Source organism: Hemitrygon akajei, chromosome 3, assembly GCF_048418815.1.
Source record: "Hemitrygon akajei chromosome 3, sHemAka1.3, whole genome shotgun sequence".
Lineage (NCBI taxonomy): Eukaryota > Metazoa > Chordata > Chondrichthyes > Myliobatiformes > Dasyatidae > Hemitrygon > Hemitrygon akajei.
Genome location: NC_133126.1, coordinates 60,888,916 through 60,911,373, shown reverse-complemented (window position 1 = coordinate 60,911,373; position 22,458 = coordinate 60,888,916). Strand labels below are relative to the sequence as shown.

Sequence of the window (22,458 nt, the reverse complement as noted above, 5' to 3'; positions counted from 1 at the left end):
GGACAAGGACAGGGTGGAGTTCACACGGACAAGGTGGAGTTCACGCGGACGTTGAGGGACACGGACAGGGTGGAGTTCACACGGACAAGTTGGAGTTCACGCGGACGGTGAGGGACACGGACAGGGTGGAGTTCACACGGACAGGGTGGAGTTCACGCTGACGTTGAGGGACAAGGACAGGGTGGAGTTCACACGGACAAGGTAGAGTTCACGCGAACGGTGAGGGACAAGGACGGTGGATTTCACGCGGACAGTGAGGGACACGGACAGTGTGGAGTTCACACGGACAAGGTGGAGTTCACTCGGACGGTGAGGGACACGGATAGGGTGGAGTTCACACGGACAGGGTGGAGTTCACGCGGACATTGAGGGACAAGGACAGGGTGGAGTTCACACGGACAAGGTGGAGTTCACGCGGACGGTGAGGGACACGGACAGGGTGGAGTTCACACGGACAGTGAGGCACACGGACAGGGTGGAGTTCACACGGACAGTGTGGAGTTCACACGGACGGTGAGGGACACGGACAGGGTGGAGTTCACACGGACAGTGAGGGACACGGACAGGGTGGAGTTCACACGGACAGGGTGGGGTTCACACGGACAGGGTGGGGTTCACACGGACGGTGAGCGACAAGGACATGGTGGATTTCACGCGGACGGTGAGGGACACGGACAGGATGGAGTTCACACGGACGGTGAGGGACACAGACAGGGTGCAGTTCACACGGACGGTGAGGGACACGGACAGGGTGGAGTTCACACGGTCAGTGAGGGACACGGACAGGGTGGAGTTCACACGGACGGTGAGGGACACGGACAGGATGGAGTTCACACGGACAGGGTGGAATTCACATGGACGGTGAGGGACACGGACAGGATGGAGTTCACACGGACAGGGTGGAGTACACACGGACGGTGAGGGACACGGACAGGGTGGAGTTCACACGGACGGTGAGGGACACGGACAGGGTGGAGTTCACACGGACAGGGTGGAGTTCACACGGACGGTGAGGGACACGGACAGGGTGGAGTTCACACGGACAGTGAGGGACACGGACAGGGTGGAGTTCACACGGACAGGGTGGAGTTCACACAGACGGTGAGGGACACGGACAGGGTGGAGTTCACACGGACAGTGAGGGACACGGACAGGGTGGAGTTCACACGGACAGGGTGGATTTCACACGGACGGTGAGGTACACGGAGAGGGTGGAGTTCACACGGTCGGTGAGGGTCATGGAAAGGGTGGAGTTCAAACGGACGGTGAGGGACACGGACAGGGTGGATTTCACGCGGACGGTGAGGGACACGGACAGGGTGGGGTTCACACGGACAGGGTGGAGTTCACACGGACAGTGAGGGACACGGACAGGGTGGAGTTCACACGGACGGTGAGGGACACGGACAGGGTGGAGTTCACACGGACAGCGTGGAGTTCACACGGACAGGGTGGAGTACACACGGACAGTGAGGGACACGGACAGGGTGGAGTTCACTCGGACGGTGAGGGACACGGACAGGGTGGAGTTCACTCGGACGGTGAGGGACACGGACAGGGTGGAGTTCACTCGGACGGTGAGGGACACGGACAGGGTGGAGTTCACACGGACGGTGAGGGACCTGGACAGGGTGGAGTTCACACGGACGGTGAGGGACACGGACAGGGTGGAGTTCACACGGACGGTGAGGGACACGGACAGGGTGGAGTTCACACGGACAGGGAGGAGTTCACACGTACGGTGAGGGACACGGACGGGGTGGATTTCACACGGACAGTGAGGGACACGGAAAGGGTGGAGTTCACGCGGACGGTGAGGGACACGGACAGGGTGGAGTTCACGCTGACGGTGAGGGACACGGACAGGGTGGAGTTCACGCGGACGGTGAGGGACACAGACGGGGTGGAGTTCACACGGACAGGGTCGAGTACACACGGACGGTGAGGGACACAGACAGGGTGAATTTCACACGGACAGTGAGGGACACGGACAGGGTGGAGTTCACACGGTCGGTGAGGGACACGGACAGGGTGGAGTTCACACGGACGGTGAGTGACACGGACAGGGTGGAGTTCACACGGACAAGGTGGAGTTCACGCGGAGGGTGAGGGACACGGACAGGGTGGAGTTCACGCAGACGTTGAGGGACAAGGACAGGGTGGAGTTCACACGGACAGTGTGGAGTTCACACGAAGGGTGAGGGACACGGACAGGGTGGAGTTCACACGGACAGTGAGGGACACGGACAGGGTGGAGTTCACACGGACAGGGTGGGGTTCACACGGAAAGGGTGGGGTTCACACGGAAAGGGTGGAGTTCACACGGACAGTGAGGGACAGGGACAGGGTGGAGTTCAAACGGTCAGTGAGGGACACGGACAGGGTGGAGTTCACACGGACAGTGAGGGACACGGACAGGATGGAGTTCACACGGACAGTGAGGGACACGGACAGGGTGGAGTTCACACGGACAAGGTGGAGTTCACGCGGACGGTGAGGGACACGGACAGGGTGGAGTTCACGCGGACAGGGTGGAGTTCACACGGACGTTGAGGGACAAGGACAGGGTGGATTTGACACGGACAAGGTGGAGTTCACGCGGACGGTGAGGGACACGGACAGGATGGAGTTCACACGGACGGTGAGGGACACAGACAGGGTGCAGTTCACACGGACGGTGAGGGACACAGACAGGGTGGATTTCACACGGACAGTGAGGGACACGGACAGGGTGGAGTTCACATGGACTGGGTGGAGTTCACGCGGACGTTGAGGGACACGGACAGGGTGGAGTTCACACGGACAAGGTGGAGTTCACGCGGACGGTGAGGGACACGGACAGGGTGGAGTTCACGCGGACGTTGAGGGACAAGGACAGGGTGGAGTTCACACGGACAAGGTGGAGTTCACGCGGACGTTGAGGGACACGGACAGGGTGGAGTTCACACGGACAAGTTGGAGTTCACGCGGACGGTGAGGGACACGGACAGGGTGGAGTTCACACGGACAGGGTGGAGTTCACGCTGACGTTGAGGGACAAGGACAGGGTGGAGTTCACACGGACAAGGTAGAGTTCACGCGAACGGTGAGGGACAAGGACGGTGGATTTCACGCGGACAGTGAGGGACACGGACAGTGTGGAGTTCACACGGACAAGGTGGAGTTCACTCGGACGGTGAGGGACACGGATAGGGTGGAGTTCACACGGACAGGGTGGAGTTCACGCGGACATTGAGGGACAAGGACAGGGTGGAGTTCACACGGACAAGGTGGAGTTCACGCGGACGGTGAGGGACACGGACAGGGTGGAGTTCACACGGACAGTGAGGCACACGGACAGGGTGGAGTTCACACGGACAGTGTGGAGTTCACACGGACGGTGAGGGACACGGACAGGGTGGAGTTCACACGGACAGTGAGGGACACGGACAGGGTGGAGTTCACACGGACAGGGTGGGGTTCACACGGACAGGGTGGGGTTCACACGGACGGTGAGCGACAAGGACATGGTGGATTTCACGCGGACGGTGAGGGACACGGACAGGATGGAGTTCACACGGACGGTGAGGGACACAGACAGGGTGCAGTTCACACGGACGGTGAGGGACACGGACAGGGTGGAGTTCACACGGTCAGTGAGGGACACGGACAGGGTGGAGTTCACACGGACGGTGAGGGACACGGACAGGATGGAGTTCACACGGACAGGGTGGAATTCACATGGACGGTGAGGGACACGGACAGGATGGAGTTCACACGGACAGGGTGGAGTACACACGGACGGTGAGGGACACGGACAGGGTGGAGTTCACACGGACGGTGAGGGACACGGACAGGGTGGAGTTCACACGGACAGGGTGGAGTTCACACGGACGGTGAGGGACACGGACAGGGTGGAGTTCACACGGACAGTGAGGGACACGGACAGGGTGGAGTTCACACGGACAGGGTGGAGTTCACACAGACGGTGAGGGACACGGACAGGGTGGAGTTCACACGGACAGTGAGGGACACGGACAGGGTGGAGTTCACACGGACAGGGTGGATTTCACACGGACGGTGAGGTACACGGAGAGGGTGGAGTTCACACGGTCGGTGAGGGTCATGGAAAGGGTGGAGTTCAAACGGACGGTGAGGGACACGGACAGGGTGGATTTCACGCGGACGGTGAGGGACACGGACAGGGTGGGGTTCACACGGACAGGGTGGAGTTCACACGGACAGTGAGGGACACGGACAGGGTGGAGTTCACACGGACGGTGAGGGACACGGACAGGGTGGAGTTCACACGGACAGCGTGGAGTTCACACGGACAGGGTGGAGTACACACGGACAGTGAGGGACACGGACAGGGTGGAGTTCACTCGGACGGTGAGGGACACGGACAGGGTGGAGTTCACTCGGACGGTGAGGGACACGGACAGGGTGGAGTTCACACGGACGGTGAGGGACCTGGACAGGGTGGAGTTCACACGGACGGTGAGGGACACGGACAGGGTGGAGTTCACACGGACGGTGAGGGACACGGACAGGGTGGAGTTCACACGGACAGGGAGGAGTTCACACGTACGGTGAGGGACACGGACGGGGTGGATTTCACACGGACAGTGAGGGACACGGAAAGGGTGGAGTTCACGCGGACGGTGAGGGACACGGACAGGGTGGAGTTCACGCTGACGGTGAGGGACACGGACAGGGTGGAGTTCACGCGGACGGTGAGGGACACAGACGGGGTGGAGTTCACACGGACAGGGTCGAGTACACACGGACGGTGAGGGACACAGACAGGGTGAATTTCACACGGACAGTGAGGGACACGGACAGGGTGGAGTTCACATGGAAAGGGTGGAGATCACACGGACGGTGAGGGACACGGTGGAGTTCACACGGACAGTGAGGGACACGGACAGGGTGGAGTTCACACGGACAGTGTGGAGTTCACACGGACGGTGAGGGACACGGACAGGGTGGAGTTCACACGGACAGTGAGGGACACGGACAGGGTTGAGTTCACACGCACATGGTGGGGTTCACACGGACAGGGTGGGGTTCACACGGAAAGGGTGGAGTTCACACGGAAAGGCTGGAGTTCACACGGACAGTGAGGGACACGGACAGGGTGGAGTTCACACGGTCAGTGAGGGACACGGACAGGGTGGAGTTCACACGGACGGTGAGGGAAACGGACAGGGTGGAGTTCACACGGACGGTGAGGGACACGGACAGGGTGGAGTTCACACGGACAAGGTGGAGTTCACGCGGACGGTGAGGGACACGGACAGGGTGGAGTTCACACGGACGGTGAGGGGCACGGACGGTGAGGGACACAGACAGGGTGGAGTTCACACGGACAGCATGGAGTTCCCACGGACAGTGAGGGACACGGACAGGGTGGAGTTCACACGGACGGTGAGGGACACGGAGAGGATGGAGTTCACACGGACAGGGTGGAGTTCACACGGACGGTGAGGGACACGGACAGATTGGAGTTCACACGCACGGTGTTGGACACGGACAGGCTGGAGTTCACACGGACGGTGAGGGATACGGACAGGGTGGAGTTCACACGGACAGTGAGGGACAGGGACAGGGTGGAGTTCAAACGGTCAGTGAGGGACACGGACAGGGTGGAGTTCACACGGACAGTGAGGGACACGGACAGGATGGAGTTCACACGGACAGGGTGGAGTTCACGCGGACGTTGAGGGACAAGGACAGGGTGGATTTGACACGGACAAGGTGGAGTTCACGCGGACGGTGAGGGACACGGACAGGATGGAGTTCACACGGACGGTGAGGGGCACAGACAGGGTGCAGTTCACACGGACGGTGAGGGACACAGACAGGGTGGATTTCACACGGACAGTGAGGGACACGGACAGGGTGGAGTTCACACGGACGGTGAGGGATACGGACATGGTGGGGTACAGACGGACGGTGAGGGACACGGACAGGGTGGGGTTCACACGGACAGTGAGGGACACGGACAGGATGGAGTTCACACGGACAGGGTGGAGTTCACACGGACTGTGAGGGACACGGACAGGGTGGAGTTCACATGGACAGTGAGGGACACGGACAGGGTGGAGTTCACACGGTCAGTGAGTGACACAGACTGGGTGGAGTTCACACGGACAGGGAGGAGTTCACACGGACAGGGAGGAGTTCACACGGACGGTGAGGGACACGGACAGGGTAGAGTTCACATGGTCAGTGAGGGACACGGACAGGGTGGAGTTCACACGGTCAGTGAGGGACACGGACAGGGTGGAGTTCACACGGACAGTGAGGGACACGGAAAGGATGGAGTTCACACGGACAGTGAGGGACACGGACAGGGTGGAGTTCACACGGACAAGGTGGAGTTCACGCGGACGGTGAGGGACACGGACAGGGTGGAGTTCACACGGACAGGGTGGAGTTCACGCGGACGTTGAGGGACACGGACAGGGTGGAGTTCACACGGATAAGGTGGAGTTCACGCGGAAGGTGAGGGACACGGACAGGATGGAGTTCACGCGGACGTTAAGGGACAAGGACAGGGTGGAGTTCACACGGACAAGGTGGAGTTCACGCGGACGTTGAGGGACACGGACAGGGTGGAGTTCACACGGACAGGGTGGGGTTCACACGGAAAGGGTGGAGTTCACACGGACAGTGAGGGACACCAACAGGGTGGAGTTCACACGGTCAGTGAGGGACACGGACAGGGTGGAGTTCACACGGACAGGGTGGAGTTCACACGGACAGTGAGGGACAGGGACAGGGTGGATTTCACACGGACAGTGAGGGACACGGACAGGGTGGAGTTCACACGGACAGGGTGGAGTTCACACGGACAGTGAGGGACACGGACAGGGTGGAGTTCACACGGACAGGGTGGAGTTCACACGGACAGTGAGGGACACGGACAGGGTGGAGTTCACACGGACAGTGAGGGACAGGGACAGGGTGGAGTTCACACGGATGGTGAGGGACACGGACAGGGTGGAGTTCACGCGGACGGTGAGGGACACGGACAGGGTGGAGATCACACGGACGGTGAGTGACACAGACAGGGTGGAGTTCATACGGACAGGGTGGAGTTCACACAGACGGTGAGGGACACGGACAGGGTGGAGTTCACACGGACAGTGAGGGACACGGACAGGGTGGAGTTCACACGGACAGGGTGGATTTCACACGGACGGTGAGGTACACGGAGAGGGTGGAGTTCACACGGTCAGTGAGGGTCATGGAAAGGGTGGAGTTCAAACGGACGGTGAGGGACACGGACAGGGTGGATTTCACACGGTCAGTGAGGGACACGGACAGGGTGGAGTTCACACGGACGGTGAGGGACACGGACAGGGTGGAGTTCACACGGACGGTGAGGGACACGGACAGGGTGGAGTTCACACGGACAAGGTGGAGTTCACGCGGATGGTGAGGGACACGGACAGGGTGGAGTTCACACGGACGGTGAGGGACACGGACGGTGAGGGACACAGACAGGGTGGAGTTCACACGGACAGCATGGAGTTCCCACGGACAGTGAGGGACACGGACAGGGTGGAGTTCACACGGACGGTGAGGGACACGGAGAGGATGGAGTTCACACGGACAGGGTGGAGTTGACACTGACGGTGAGGGACACGGACAGATTGGAGTTCACACGGACAGGGTGGAGTTCACACGCACGGTGAGGGACACGGACGGGGTGGAGTTCACACGTACAGGCTGGAGTTCACACGGACGGTGAGGGATACGGACAGGGTGGAGTTCACACGGACAGTGAGGGACAGGGACAGGGTGGAGTTCAAACGGTCAGTGAGGGACACGGACAGGGTGGAGTTCACACGGACAGTGAGGGACACGGACAGGATGGAGTTCACACGGACGGTGAGGTACACGGAGAGGGTGGAGTTCACACGGTCAGTGAGGGTCATGGAAAGGGTGGAGTTCAAACGGACGGTGAGGGACACGGACAGGGTGGATTTCACACGGTCAGTGAGGGACACGGACAGGGTGGAGTTCACACGGACGGTGAGGGACACGGACAGGGTGGAGTTCACACGGACGGTGAGGGACACGGACAGGGTGGAGTTCACACGGACAAGGTGGAGTTCACGCGGACGGTGAGGAACACGGACAGGGTGGAGTTCACACGGACAGTGAGGGACACGGACAGGGTGGAGTTCACACGGACAGGGTGGATTTCACACGGACGGTGAGGTACACGGAGAGGGTGGAGTTCACACGGTCAGTGAGGGTCATGGAAAGGGTGGAGTTCAAACGGACGGTGAGGGACACGGACAGGGTGGATTTCACGCGGACGGTGAGGGACACGGACAGGGTGGGGTTCACACGGACAGGGTGGAGTTCACACGGACAGTGAGGGACACGAACAGGGTGGAGTTCACACGGACGGTGAGGGACACGGACAGGGTGGAGTTCACATGGACAGGGTGGAGTTCACACGGACAGGGTGGAGTACACACGGACAGTGAGGGACACGGACAGGGTGGAGTTCACTCGGACGGTGAGGGACACGGACAGGGTGGAGTTCACTCGGACGGTGAGGGACACGGACAGGGTGGAGTTCACACGGACGGTGAGGGACCCGGACAGGGTGGAGTTCACACGGACGGTGAGGGACACGGACAGGGTGGAGTTCACACGGACGGTGAGGGACACGGACAGGGTGGAGTTCACACGGACAGGGAGGAGTTCACACGGACAGGGAGGGACACGGACGGGGTGGATTTCACACGGACAGTGAGGGACACGGAAAGGGTGGAGTTCACGCGGACGTTGAGGGACACGGACAGGGTGGAGTTCATTCGGACGGTGAGGGACACGGACAGGGTGGAGTTCATGCGGACGGTGAGGGACACGGACAGTGAGGGACACGGACAAGGTGGAGTTCACACGGACAGTGAGGGACAGGGACAGGGTGGAGTTCACACGGACGGTGAGGGACACGGACAGGGTGGAGTTCACGCGGACAGTGAGGGACACGGACAGGGTGGAGTTCACGCGGACGGTGAGGGACACAGACGGGGTGGAATTCACACGGACAGGGTCGAGTACACACGGACGGTGAGGGACACAGACAGGGTGAATTTCACACGGACAGTGAGGGACACGGACAGGGTGGAGTTCACTTGGAAAGGGTGGAGATCACACGGACGGTGAGGGACACGGTGGAGTTCACACGGACAGTGAGGGACACGGACAGGGTGGAGTTCACACGGACAGTGTGGAGTTCACACGGACGGTGAGGGACACGGACAGGGTGGAGTTCACACGGACAGTGAGGGACACGGACAGGGTGGAGTTCACACGCACAGGGTGGGGTTCACACGGACAGGGTGGGGTTCACACGGAAAGGGTGGAGTTCACACGGAAAGGGTGGAGTTCACACGGAAAGGCTGGAGTTCACACGGACAGTGAGGGACACGGACAGGGTGGAGTTCACACGGTCAGTGAGGGACACCGACAGGGTGGAGTTCACACGGACGGTGAGGGACACGGACAGGGTGGAGTTCACACGGACGGTGAGGGACGGACAGGGTGGAGTTCACACGGACAAGGTGGAGTTCACGCGGACGGTGAGGGACACGGACAGGGTGGAGTTCACACGGACGGTGAGGGACACGGACGGTGAGGGACACAGACAGGGTGGAGTTCACACGGACAGATGGAGTTCCCACGGATAGTGAGGGACACGGACAGGGTGGAGTTCACACGGACAGTGAGGGACACGGAGAGGATGGAGTTCACACGGACAGGGTGGAGTTCACACGGACGGTGAGGGACACGGACAGATTGGAGTTCACACGGACAGGGTGGAGTTCACACGCACGGTGAGGGACACGGACAGGGTGGAGTTCACACGGACAGGCTGGAGTTCACACGGACGGTGAGGGATACGGACAGGGTGGAGTTCACACGTACAGGGTGGAGTTCACACGGACAGGGTGGATTTCACACGGACGGTGAGGGACACGGACAGGGTGGAGTTCACACGGACAGGGTGGAGTTCACACGGACGGTGAGGGACACGGACAGGGTGGAGTTCACACGGACGGTGAGGGACACGGACAGGGTGGAGTTCACGCGGTCAGTGAGTGACACGGACAGGGTGGAGTTCACGCGGACAGTGAGGGACACGGACAGGGTGGAGTTCACGCGGACAGTGAGGGACACGGACAGGGTGGAGTTCACGCGGACAGGGTGGAGTTCACGCGGACTTTGAGGGACACGGACAGGGTGGAGTTCACGCGGACGGTGAGGGACACGGACAGGGTGGAGTTCACGCGGACGGTGAGGGACACGGACAGGGTGGAGTTCACGCGGACGGTGAGGGACACGGACAGGGTGGAGTTCACGCGGACAGTGAGGGACACGGACAAGGTGGAGTTCACACGGACAGTGAGGGACACGGACAGGATGGAGTTCACATGGACAGGGTGGATTTCACACGGACGGTGAGGGACACGGACAGGGTGGAGTTCACACGGACAGGGTGGAGTTCACACGGACGGTGAGGGACACGGACAGGGTGGAGTTCACACGGACAGGGTGGAGTACACACGGACAGTGAGGGACACGGACAGGGTGGAGTTCACACGGACGGTGAGGGACACGGAGAGGATGGAGTTCACACGGACAGGGTGGAGTTCACACGGACGGTGAGGGACACGGACAGATTGGAGTTCACACGGACAGGGTGGAGTTCACACGCACGGTGAGGGACACGGACAGGGTGGAGTTCACACGTACAGGCTGGAGTTCACACGGACGGTGAGGGATACGGACAGGGTGGAGTTCACACGGACAGTGAGGGACAGGGACAGGGTGGAGTTCAAACGGTCAGTGAGGGACACGGACAGGGTGGAGTTCACACGGACAGTGAGGGACACGGACAGGATGGAGTTCACACGGACGGTGAGGTACACGGAGAGGGTGGAGTTCACACGGTCAGTGAGGGTCATGGAAAGGGTGGAGTTCAAACGGACGGTGAGGGACACGGACAGGGTGGATTTCACACGGTCAGTGAGGGACACGGACAGGGTGGAGTTCACACGGACGTTGAGGGACACAGACAGGGTGGAGTTCACACGGACGGTGAGGGACACGGACAGGGTGGAGTTCACACGGACAAGGTGGAGTTCACGCGGACGGTGAGGGACACGGACAGGGTGGAGTTCACACGGACAGTGAGGGACACGGACAGGGTGGAGTTCACACGGACAGGGTGGATTTCACACGGACGGTGAGGTACACGGAGAGGGTGGAGTTCACACGGTCAGTGAGGGTCATGGAAAGGGTGGAGTTCAAACGGACGGTGAGGGACACGGACAGGGTGGATTTCACGCGGACGGTGAGGGACACGGACAGGGTGGGGTTCACACGGACAGGGTGGAGTTCACACGGACAGTGAGGGACACGAACAGGGTGGAGTTCACACGGACGGTGAGGGACACGGACAGGGTGGAGTTCACATGGACAGGGTGGAGTTCACACGGACAGGGTGGAGTACACACGGACAGTGAGGGACACGGACAGGGTGGAGTTCACTCGGACGGTGATGGACACGGACAGGGTGGAGTTCACTCGGACGGTGAGGGACACGGACAGGGTGGAGTTCACTCGGACGGTGAGGGACCCGGACAGGGTGGAGTTCACACGGACGGTGAGGGACACGGACAGGGTGGAGTTCACACGGACGGTGAGGGACACGGACAGGGTGGAGTTCACACGGACAGGGAGGAGTTCACACGTACGGTGAGGGACACGGACGGGGTGGATTTCACACGGACAGTGAGGGACACGGAAAGGGTGGAGTTCACGCGGACGGTGAGGGACACGGACAGGGTGGAGTTCATTCGGAGGGTGAGGGACACGGACAGGGTGGAGTTCACGCGGACGGTGAGGGACACGGACAGTGAGGGACACGGACAAGGTGGAGTTCACACGGACAGTGAGGGACAGGGACAGGGTGGAGTTCACACGGACGGTGAGGGACACGGACAGGGTGGAGTTCACGCGAACAGTGAGGGACACGGACAGAGTGGAGTTCACGCGGACAGTGAGGGACACGGACGGGGTGGAATTCACACGGACAGGGTCGAGTACACACGGACGGTGAGGGACACAGACAGGGTGGAGTTCACATGGAAAGGGTGGAGATCACACGGACGGTGAGGGACACGGTGGAGTTCACACGGACAGTGAGGGACACGGACAGGGTGGAGTTCACACGGACAGTGTGGAGTTCACACGGACGGTGAGGGACACGGACAGGGTGGAGTTCACACGGACAGTGAGGGACACGGACAGGGTGGAGTTCACACGCACAGGGTGGGGTTCACACGGACAGGGTGGGGTTCACACGGAAAGGGTGGAGTTCACACGGAAAGGGTGGAGTTCACACGGAAAGGCTGGAGTTCACACGGACAGTGAGGGACACGGACAGGGTGGAGTTCACACGGTCAGTGAGGGACACGGACAGGGTGGAGTTCACACGGACGGTGAGGGACACGGACAGGGTGGAGTTCACACGGACGGTGAGGGACACGGACAGGGTGGAGTTCACACGGACAGGGTGGAGTTCACGCGGACGGTGAGGGACACGGACAGGGTGGAGTTCACACGGACGGTGAGGGACACGGACAGGGTGGAGTTCACACGGACGGTGAGGGACACGGACGGTGAGGGACACAGACAGGGTGGAGTTCACACGGACAGATGGAGTTCCCACGGATAGTGAGGGACACGGACAGGGTGGAGTTCACACGGACGGTGAGGGACACGGAGAGGATGGAGTTCACACGGACAGGGTGGAGTTCACACGGACGGTGAGGGACACGGACAGATTGGAGTTCACACGGACAGGGTGGAGTTCACACGCACGGTGAGGGACACGGACAGGGTGGAGTTCACACGGACAGGCTGGAGTTCACACGGACGGTGAGGGATACGGACAGGGTGGAGTTCACACGTACAGGGTGGGGTTCACACGGACAGGGTGGATTTCACACGGACGGTGAGGGACACGGACAGGGTGGAGTTCACACGGACAGGGTGGAGTTCACACGGATGGTGAGGGACACGGACAGGGTGGAGTTCACACGGACGGTGAGGGACACGGACAGGGTGGAGTTCACACGGACGGTGAGGGACACGGACAGGGTGGAGTTCACGCGGTCAGTGAGTGACACGGACAGGGTGGAGTTCACGCGGACAGTGAGGGACACGGACAGGGTGGAGTTCACGCGGACAGTGAGGGACACGGACAGGGTGGAGTTCACGCGGACAGGGTGGAGTTCACGCGGACTTTGAGGGACACGGACAGGGTGGAGTTCACGCGGACGGTGAGGGACACGGACAGGGTGGAGTTCACGCGGACGGTGAGGGACACGGACAGGGTGGAGTTCACGCGGACAGTGAGGGACACGGACAAGGTGGAGTTCACACGGACAGTGAGGGACACGGACAGGATGGAGTTCACATGGACAGGGTGGATTTCACACGGACGGTGAGGGACACGGACAGGGTGGAGTTCACACGGACAGGGTGGAGTTTACACGGACGGTGAGGGACACGGACAGGGTGGAGTTCACACGGACAGGGTGGAGTACACACGGACAGTGAGGGACACGGACAGTGAAGGACACGGACAGGGTGGAGTTCACACGGACAGTAAGGGACACGGACAGGGTGGAGTTCACACGGACAGGGTGGAGTTCACACGGACGGTGAGGGACACGGACAGGATGGAGTTCACACGTACAGGGTGGAGTTCACACGGACAGTGAGGGACACGGACATGGTGGAGTTCATACGGACGGTGAGGGACACGGACAGGGTGGATTTCACGCGGACGGTGACGGACACCGACGGTGAGGGACACGGACAGGGTGGGGTTCACACGGACGGTGAGGGACACGGACAGGGTGGGTTTCACACGGACTGTGAGGGACACGGATAGGGTGGAGTTCACACGGACAGTGAGGGACAGGGACAGGGTGTAGTTCACGCGGACAGGGTGGAGTTCACGCGGACAGGGTGGAGTTCACACGGACAGTGAGGGTCACGGACAGGGTGGAGTTCACACGGACAGTGAGGGACACGGACAGGGTGGAGTTCACACGGACAGTGAGGGACACGGACAGGGTGGAGTTCACACGGACAGTGAGGGACACAGACAGGGTGGAGATCACACGGACGGTGAGGGACACGGTGGAGTTCACACGGACAGTGAGGGACACGGACAGGGTGGAGTTCACACGGACAGTGTGGAGTTCACACGGACGGTGAGGGACACGGACAGGGTGGAGTTCACACGGACAGTGAGGGACACGGACAGGGTGGAGTTCACACGCACAGGGTGGGGTTCACACGGACAGGGTGGGGTTCACACGGAAAGGGTGGGGTTCACACGGAAAGGGTGGAGTTCACACGGAAAGGGTGGAGTTCACACGGAAAGGCTGGAGTTCACACGGACAGTGAGGGACACGGACAGGGTGGAGTTCACACGGTCAGTGAGGGACACCGACAGGGTGGAGTTCACACGGACGGTGAGGGACACGGACAGGGTGGAGTTCACACGGACGGTGAGGGACGGACAGGGTGGAGTTCACACGGACAAGGTGGAGTTCACGCGGACGGTGAGGGACACGGACAGGGTGGAGTTCACACGGACGGTGAGGGACACGGACGGTGAGGGACACAGACAGGGTGGAGTTCACACGGACAGATGGAGTTCCCACGGATAGTGAGGGACACGGACAGGGTGGAGTTCACACGGACGGTGAGGGACACGGAGAGGATGGAGTTCACACGGACAGGGTGGAGTTCACACGGACGGTGAGGGACACGGACAGATTGGAGTTCACACGGACAGGGTGGAGTTCACACGCACGGTGAGGGACACGGACAGGGTGGCGTTCACACGGACAGGCTGGAGTTCACACGGACGGTGAGGGATACGGACAGGGTGGAGTTCACACGTACAGGGTGGAGTTCACACGGACAGGGTGGATTTCACACGGACGGTGAGGGACACGGACAGGGTGGAGTTCACACGGACGGTGAGGGACACGGACAGGGTGGAGTTCACACGGACGGTGAGGGACACGGACAGGGTGGAGTTCACGCGGTCAGTGAGTGACACGGACAGGGTGGAGTTCACGCGGACAGTGAGGGACACGGACAGGGTGGAGTTCACGCGGACAGTGAGGGACACGGACAGGGTGGAGTTCACGCGGACAGGGTGGAGTTCACGCGGACAGGGTGGAGTTCACGCGGACGGTGAGGGACACGGACAGGGTGGAGTTCACGCGGACGGTGAGGGACACGGACAGGGTGGAGTTCACGCGGACGGTGAGGGACACGGACAGGGTGGAGTTCACGCGGACAGTGAGGGACACGGACAAGGTGGAGTTCACACGGACAGTGAGGGACACGGACAGGATGGAGTTCACATGGACAGGGTGGATTTCACACGGACGGTGAGGGACACGGACAGGGTGGAGTTCACACAGACAGGGTGGAGTTCACACGGACGGTGAGGGACACGGACAGGGTGGAGTTCACACGGACAGGGTGGAGTACACACGGACAGTGAGGGACACGGACAGGGTGGAGTTCACACGGACGGTGAGGGACACGGAGAGGATGGAGTTCACACGGACAGGGTGGAGTTCACACGGACGGTGAGGGACACGGACAGATTGGAGTTCACACGGACAGGGTGGAGTTCACACGCACGGTGAGGGACACGGACAGGGTGGAGTTCACACGTACAGGCTGGAGTTCACACGGACGGTGAGGGATACGGACAGGGTGGAGTTCACACGGACAGTGAGGGACAGGGACAGGGTGGAGTTCAAACGGTCAGTGAGGGACACGGACAGGGTGGAGTTCACACGGACAGTGAGGGACACGGACAGGATGGAGTTCACACGGACGGTGAGGTACACGGAGAGGGTGGAGTTCACACGGTCAGTGAGGGTCATGGAAAGGGTGGAGTTCAAACGGACGGTGAGAGACACGGACAGGGTGGATTTCACACGGTCAGTGAGGGACACGGACAGGGTGGAGTTCACACGGACGTTGAGGGACACAGACAGGGTGGAGTTCACACGGACGGTGAGGGACACGGACAGGGTGGAGTTCACACGGACAAGGTGGAGTTCACGCGGACGGTGAGGGACACGGACAGGGTGGAGTTCACACGGACAGTGAGGGACACGGACAGGGTGGAGTTCACACGGACAGGGTGGATTTCACACGGACGGTGAGGTACACGGAGAGGGTGGAGTTCACACGGTCAGTGAGGGTCATGGAAAGGGTGGAGTTCAAACGGACGGTGAGGGACACGGACAGGGTGGATTTCACGCGGACGGTGAGGGACACGGACAGGGTGGGGTTCACACGGACAGGGTGGAGTTCACACGGACAGTGAGGGACACGAACAGGGTGGAGTTCACACGGACGGTGAGGGACACGGACAGGGTGGAGTTCACATGGACAGGGTGGAGTTCACACGGACAGGGTGGAGTACACACGGACAGTGAGGGACACGGACAGGGTGGAGTTCACTCGGACGGTGAGGGACACGGACAGGGTGGAGTTCACTCGGACGGTGAGGGACACGGACAGGGTGGAGTTCACTCGGACGGTGAGGGACCCGGACAGGGTGGAGTTCACACGGACGGTGAGGGACACGGACAGGGTGGAGTTCACACGGACGGTGAGGGACACGGACAGGGTGGAGTTCACACGGACAGGGAGGAGTTCACACGTACGGTGAGGGACACGGACGGGGTGGATTTCACACGGACAGTGAGGGACACGGAAAGGGTGGAGTTCACGCGGACGGTGAGGGACACGGACAGGGTGGAGTTCATTCGGACGGTGAGGGACACGGACAGGGTGGAGTTCACGCGGACGGTGAGGGACACGGACAGTGAGGGACACGGACAAGGTGGAGTTCACACGGACAGTGAGGGACAGGGACAGGGTGGAGTTCACACGGACGGTGAGGGACACGGACAGGGTGGAGTTCACGCGAACAGTGAGGGACACGGACAGGGTGGAGTTCACGCGGACAGTGAGGGACACGGACGGGGTGGAATTCACACGGACAGGGTCGAGTACACACGGACGGTGAGGGACACAGACAGGGTGAATTTCACACGGACAGTGAGGGACACGGACAGGGTGGAGTTCACATGGAAAGGGTGGAGATCACACGGACGGTGAGGGACACGGTGGAGTTCACACGGACAGTGAGGGACACGGACAGGGTGGAGTTCACACGGACAGTGTGGAGTTCACACGGACGGTGAGGGACACGGACAGGGTGGAGTTCACACGGACAGTGAGGGACACGGACAGGGTGGAGTTCACACGCACAGGGTGGGGTTCACACGGACAGGGTGGGGTTCACACGGAAAGGGTGGAGTTCACACGGAAAGGGTGGAGTTCACACGGAAAGGCTGGAGTTCACACGGACAGTGAGGGACACGGACAGGGTGGAGTTCACACGGTCAGTGAGGGACACGGACAGGGTGGAGTTCACACGGACGGTGAGGGACACGGACAGGGTGGAGTTCACACGGACGGTGAGGGACACGGACAGGGTGGAGTTCACACGGACAGGGTGGAGTTCACGCGGACGGTGAGGGACACGGACAGGGTGGAGTTCACACGGACGGTGAGGGACACGGACGGTGAGGGACACAGACAGGGTGGAGTTCACACGGACAGATGGAGTTCCCACGGATAGTGAGGGACACGGACAGGGTGGAGTTCACACGGACGGTGAGGGACACGGAGAGGATGGAGTTCACACGGACAGGGTGGAGTTCACACGGACGGTGAGGGACACGGACAGATTGGAGTTCACACGGACAGGGTGGAGTTCACACGCACGGTGAGGGACACGGACAGGGTGGAGTTCACACGGACAGGCTGGAGTTCACACGGACGGTGAGGGATACGGACAGGGTGGAGTTCACACGTACAGGGTTGGGTTCACACGGACAGGGTGGATTTCACACGGACGGTGAGGGACACGGACAGGGTGGAGTTCACACGGACAGGGTGGAGTTCACACGGATGGTGAGGGACACGGACAGGGTGGAGTTCACACGGACGGTGAGGGACACGGACAGGGTGGAGTTCACACGGACGGTGAGGGACACGGACAGGGTGGAGTTCACGCGGTCAGTGAGTGACACGGACAGGGTGGAGTTCACGCGGACAGTGAGGGACACGGACAGGGTGGAGTTCACGCGGACAGTGAGGGACACGGACAGGGTGGAGTTCACGCGGACAGGGTGGAGTTCACGCGGACTTTGAGGGACACGGACAGGGTGGAGTTCACGCGGACGGTGAGGGACACGGACAGGGTGGAGTTCACGCGGACGGTGAGGGACACGGACAGGGTGGAGTTCACGCGGACAGTGAGGGACACGGACAAGGTGGAGTTCACACGGACAGTGAGGGACACGGACAGGATGGAGTTCACATGGACAGGGTGGATTTCACACGGACGGTGAGGGACACGGACAGGGTGGAGTTCACACGGACAGGGTGGAGTTTACACGGACGGTGAGGGACACGGACAGGGTGGAGTTCACACGGACAGGGTGGAGTACACACGGACAGTGAGGGACACGGACAGTGAAGGACACGGACAGGGTGGAGTTCACACGGACAGTAAGGGACACGGACAGGGTGGAGTTCACACGGACAGGGTGGAGTTCACACGGACGGTGAGGGACACGGACAGGATGGAGTTCACACGTACAGGGTGGAGTTCACACGGACAGTGAGGGACACGGACATGGTGGAGTTCATACGGACGGTGAGGGACACGGACAGGGTGGATTTCACGCGGACGGTGACGGACACCGACGGTGAGGGACACGGACAGGGTGGGGTTCACACGGACGGTGAGGGACACGGACAGGGTGGGGTTCACACGGACTGTGAGGGACACGGATAGGGTGGAGTTCACACGGACAGTGAGGGACAGGGACAGGGTGTAGTTCACGCGGACAGGGTGGAGTTCACGCGGACAGGGTGGAGTTCACACGGACAGTGAGGGACACGGACAGGGTGGAGTTCACACGGACAGTGAGGGACACGGACAGGGTGGAGTTCACACGGACAGTGAGGGACACAGACAGGGTGGAGTTCACACGGACAGTGAGGGACACGGACAGGGTGGAGTTCACACGGACAGTGAGGGACAGGGACAGGGTGGAGTTCACACGGACAGGGTGGAGTTCACGCGGACAGGGTGGAGTTCACGCGGACGGTGAGGGACACGGACAGGGTGGAGTTCACGCAGACGGTGAGGGACACGGACAGGGTGGATTTCACGCTGACGGTGAAGTATACGGACAGTGAGGGACACGGACAGGGTGGAGTTCACACGGACAGTGAGGGACACGGACAGGGTGGAGTTCACACGGACAGGGTGGAGTTCACACGGACAGTGAGGGACACGGACAGGGTGGAGTTCACACAGACAGTGAGGGACACGGACAGGGTGGGGTTCACATGGACAGGGTGGAGTTCACACGGACAGTGAGGGACACGGACAGGGTGGAGTTCACACGGACAGTGAGGGACACGGACAGGGTGGAGTTCCCAAGGACGGTGAGGGACACGGACAGGGTGGGGTTCACACGGACAGGGTGGAATTCACACGGACAGTGAGGGACACGGACAGGGTGGAGTTCACATGGACAGTGAGGGACACGGACAGGGTGTAGTTGAAACGTAAGCCCTTTTTCTGTTTCATTACACAGAACCTTTTACAATTTGCCTTTGTGTTCCTTGTAAATTTACCTACTATATTCTATTTTCATACTTAAATCAATTTCTCAATCCATTGTTGATTAATTCTAAACAGCTACTATTTTGATTTCTTTATACAAGTTCACCTTGAATATAATGTTGCCCTTAAGTAATTTTGTTCACCTAGCAAGTTGGTGCAGTCTTTTTTGATGTTCTTAATATTGTGGATGGATCGCAAATGAAAGCTCAGGAGAGTGGTGAGAGGATTCGTCAATATATAAAAAGGCACATGAATGTGTCAGCAAATAGAGGGGGAAATACAGGTACAGGTTATATTGTCAACTAGGCAGAGGTGATATTGGGGGGGGGGGGGGAGGGAAGATTCTCATGACAGAGTGCATACAGGGTCAGAAGCTTATGTTTGTGTTAGATAGTAGTGCTGTCACCAGGAGCATGCTCTTCCCTCAGAAAGGTTGGAGCCTATTAATAGTCTGAAGAATCTGCTGACAGGGTCTATCCTGGAATATCATAAATGTCCACCTGAATGAGTTACTGTCGCCAACAGACTTACACTGGGGTATAGGTCACACAAGAGAAGGTAATGGACAGACATAAAAGTGAAAACAGGAAGCAAAGCTGAAAAGTAACATTCAGCACATTAAAACACATTCATCCAACTAGAATAAAGTGCAGCGGAGACATTGTACAAGTTGTTGCAATATTTTTTCTAGTTCACAGTATAAAATAATACTTACATTTTGGATGAAATTATCAACGATTATCAAGAAGTTTTGTACATTGAGCTCAAAGACTCTGCTTAGTTTATGGGCAGCTGTCTCATCAAAACTTGTTTCATATTCTGTTAAGAAAATGAGAAATGAGAAATATTGCTTTTAGACTTTACTGAGCACACTGATACTTTTGCACTTCCTACTCACCAATGTCATTGTCAGTTGGTGTTCCAACTTCTGGATCGTCAGATACTGATGGTTCTTTAGCTTCACTTAAATGTGTGGGTCTCGCTTTCTCTTCAGCCTGGTAGTTGCTAGTTTCCCTATTGTCCTTGGTCCCACTCTGCTCCTGCAGAAACTTGCTCGTTTGAACAGTTTCTTCAAGAATTTCTGCATTTTGCTCATTGCTTGTAACTTGAGTGTTTGAAATGTCACCTGAACTGAAAGCATCTGCAAAATAAAAGATTAAATTGTTTACTGCCTCTAGTTATTTGCAAAGATGCAGTCAGACGCTTAACTGAATCTGAACTAAAAGTTGATAGCGAAAATTCTGGGGAGTATTGTCCAGGTATTCCTGTGCAACACCACACAATCCGATATGGTGATGTTGAATTAAAAGTAAAAACTGCTTTTATTCAACAACCAGTAGATGAACAATGACTAAAAAGTGCAAATATATTTTTAAGTAAAAGTGAAAGTGGATCACCATGCATAATATCAAATCTTACAACAGTTACAGCTTATCATCCTGAACCATTGAACACAACTTCTGAGGTTTTAAGATTTACTGTGTATTGCTTTCACTGTTTTTGTTTGTTGTATTTTTCCTTTGCAACTTTTATTTTGTTACTACAGGCTCCCTTAGGAAGTTCAGTAAGGAGATACATATAGGGAAGGCATTCAGCCTCAAGAGCACGTTTTGCCATTCAACTTTAGCCAGGTTGCTATAAGATACAAGTTGTGCGCTGGCTTGATGACGTGCACAATTTGTCTGTATCGTCAGAATTTCAGCACCGATGCTGGAGACTTTAGAGCAGGGGCTCCCAAACATGGACTCTTAACTGACCCAGGTTAGGAGACCTGCTTTAAAGGACTTTCCACTGTACATGGCCCGTGACCTCTTACCTAACTGCCTATAAAATGATGCTGATGGATACATTTTGATACCAAAACACAAATAATTAAGAAACCACCTTTATATCCTGTAGATCCTATATTATCTATAAGGTTGTTAGCTACAAGCTAAACAAAGATTATGCAAGATCACTACAGATGAAGCAAGAATACCTCTGCACATCATCTTCTGTTTTTCTCTCTGCCTATCCTTCCCTTCTCCACCGTTTTTTAAAAATCTCTCAACTTTTCTCTTTGTTATAACTGAAACACTTGATTTTCTCACCACGTTACCCAACCAATTGGTAATGTTTTATTTCAGGTTTCTAGTAACTGCAATATTATACATTTAGGCAATCTACCTCTGGATTCTCAGCAGCTTCACTGCCCAACCTACCCACATAACGATGGGGCTTTTCCTGACCTGCCTTCTGCTCCAATAGGAAAGAAATTGCCCTCTGCTTGTCCTTTTTGTACAGACATGGCCAGAAACAGTGCACGTCAAACATGAAACCAGGTCTCACTGTCGCACATCTCTGTTCCAATGCTTCTTCTGAACGTGCAATGCTCCTCAAATTTAAATTTCCTAAATATTTGAAATGCTAAATACTCTGATTCTTTAATAAGATGTCCATCTCCTTCTCTGAGTTTAGATGTACAAACGTTTGTAAAATAAAAACTTCATTTTCTATTGCTAGCCTTGGCCGGGTTAGCAGAGTGTAACTGAGTTGGCAAGGAAGGCATTTCTTGTCTTCAGACCTCCACAGTAGTGTAGGGGAAACTTTCCAAGTCTCTTCATTTGAATCAA

General features: G+C 58.4%; 1 protein-coding gene across 5 annotated transcripts in view; it reads right to left on the bottom strand.

The window, feature by feature from the left end:
* mia2 (MIA SH3 domain ER export factor 2) overlaps positions 1 to 22,458 on the bottom strand; it is a 121,015-nt gene that overhangs the window by 79,620 nt on the left and 18,937 nt on the right. For all 5 annotated transcript variants that reach the window (XR_012098241.1, XM_073039964.1, XM_073039962.1 and 2 more), the window contains exons 5-6: positions 20,745 to 20,987; positions 20,562 to 20,665 (exon numbers count right to left, since the gene is read on the bottom strand). Coding sequence is in view for 4 of the 5 variants with exons in the window: in XM_073039964.1 (XP_072896065.1) it covers positions 20,562 to 20,665; positions 20,745 to 20,987 (347 nt within the window). In the remaining variant the exon portion in view is untranslated. The remainder of the gene's footprint in view (positions 1 to 20,561; positions 20,666 to 20,744; positions 20,988 to 22,458) is intronic.